Here is a 2,174-nt window from a genome sequence, read left to right on the forward strand (position 1 = left end):
CATCGGCGGCCATGGAATAACAACCAAGAACATCTTCGCCGACAATAGTGGTTCGCGGTGGTGACTTTGGCAGTCAATAGCGGCGGCTGAAGGGTGAGTGGAGTTGGGGTGGCGGCTAGAATGTAACTAGGTTTAGGGTTTACATGAGTTATTGTACGTGTGTATATGGAGGCCAATGAGGGTGACGGGTTCACCCGTATCCCATACAATTTCATACGATTTTTACACTTCCAGCTCCTCCTCCCATTATTCTTTTCAAAATGAGTCCTTAATTTACCATTTAAACCCTCAACATTCAAAATCCATTACATTTCAGTTACAATATTTACTAATTACACCCATGCTTCGATAATTCCTCTCAAATTAGATCCTTAATTTACCAAACAAACCTTAAGCCTCCAAAATCTCTTCAAATGAAGTCCTAGAAGTTACCATTTAGTCCCTACCTTCATAAATACTTACAAAATCAAACCGAAACTTACACTTTTATCCCTCAACTTCTAAAATAGTAGCAATTAACTCCTCGAGGCAAACACCTTGCTATATAGTTATTATATTTAGGGCTATTACTCATTCATTAATTGTTTATTTATTTATTAAATAAACATGGTGTTACATACTAAGGATTAATAGAACAATGGATTTTCTTGATGAATCATTTATACATAAGGTTGATAGGTGTAGCATTGGTGCTTCAAAAGCTTATAACTTGGTGAGTACTATGAATGGTGGCTTTGATTCTAGGGAAGGGAATGCAATTGACTTTAAAAAAATTTCATAGAGATTTGAATTCTAAGATTGGTGTCAAAGATTCCCAAACGGTTGCGGATATATTGACAAACAGAAAATTTTGTTTCTCTAATTTTTCATTTGAGGTCCAAAAAGATGTTGATGATCATCTTACTAGACTTTTTTGGCCTGATGATACTTTGAAAGCCAACTATAAGGAATTTGGAGATGTACTGTCTTTTGATGCTACTTATCAAACAAACAAGTAATTCCTAATCCTTATTTGTTCTTTTTATGATATTTGTTCTTTTTAATAATACTTATAAAAAAATTTAGATATGCTATGGTATTTGTTCCTTTTATTGGAGTTAACTACCACAAGCGTTGTGTTACTTTTGTTGTTGGTTTACTAGCTCATGAGACAACAGATGTATATGTGATATGTGTGGTTGTTTGAAGTGTTCCGTTAAACATTTGTCAAGCCACCCATAATGATTGTAATAGATCAGGATTCATCAATGAAGAAAGCTGTTAATTTTGTTTTTCCTGAATCCAAGCATAGACTATGCATGTGGCACATCACTCAAAAACTTGAGGAAAAGGTATATTCTTTGTTTCTTGATTCCTATATATGTTTATAACCATATAGATCATAAAGCACATTGTGAATTCACAATGTAAATTTGTATATGATGAAAGGAACAAATCTAAATCCTAAATCACATTGTGAATTCATAATTTGAAAGAAATGTTATGCTACTATGAATTACATCAAATATTCAACTTATGTAATGATTCTTATCTATTTGTTTTTTTTAGATTCCTATCGATGTATCTAACCATTCGGACTTCCAGAAGACAATTTTTGATATTATATCGAATCTTCAATGTTCTCCACAAGATTTTGAAAGTTCCTGGTCAACAATGTTAGATAAGTTTCATCTAAAAGAAAATGATTGCTTAAATTCTGTTTTTAAAATAAGGGATTTATGGATTCCGACTTTTATGAGAGATCTTGAAATTTTTGGTTTGATATAACCTACTTCAAGATCAGAGAGTCTGAATTCTGTTTTCACACATTTTTTGCATCATAAATCAAGTTTGGTGAAGTTCATGATGTTTTTTGATAGTTCAATGGAGAAGCAAAGACATCATCAATCTTTATTAGATTATCAGTCCACAACTACTACCACCAAGCTAAGGACTCCTTTGGCTATTGAAAAGCATGCATCGGAAATTTAAACACATAATATTTTCTTGAACATTCATAAAGATTTATATAAATCCATGTTTTATTGTGTTCAATAATCTGTACTTATTGAAGATGAAAGTGAAGTTTATGTTTTGAGAGATAAGAAGAAAAAAAACTTGATTGATAAAAATTTGAATGAGGATGAAGATTCTAATGATTTATATCGAAATGGTCTTCCTTCTCATTTTCCTAA

At 32.0% G+C, this 2,174-nt stretch overlaps 1 protein-coding gene across 1 annotated transcript; it reads left to right on the forward strand.

Annotated features, from left to right (window-relative positions):
* The first annotated feature begins 637 nt into the window (after window positions 1-637).
* LOC145035221 (protein FAR1-RELATED SEQUENCE 5-like) lies at window positions 638-1,767 on the forward strand. Its single transcript, XM_078983800.1, has 5 exons — window positions 638-712; window positions 798-994; window positions 1,066-1,159; window positions 1,239-1,331; window positions 1,549-1,767. The coding sequence occupies exons 1-5, from the start codon at window positions 638-640 to the stop codon at window positions 1,765-1,767; spliced, it is 678 nt and encodes a 225-aa protein (XP_078839926.1).
* The last annotated feature ends 407 nt before the right edge of the window (window positions 1,768-2,174 follow it).

The sequence above is a fragment of the Lactuca saligna genome, chromosome 3, assembly GCF_052625555.1.
Source record: "Lactuca saligna cultivar CGN05327 chromosome 3, ASM5262555v1, whole genome shotgun sequence".
NCBI lineage: Eukaryota > Viridiplantae > Streptophyta > Magnoliopsida > Asterales > Asteraceae > Lactuca > Lactuca saligna.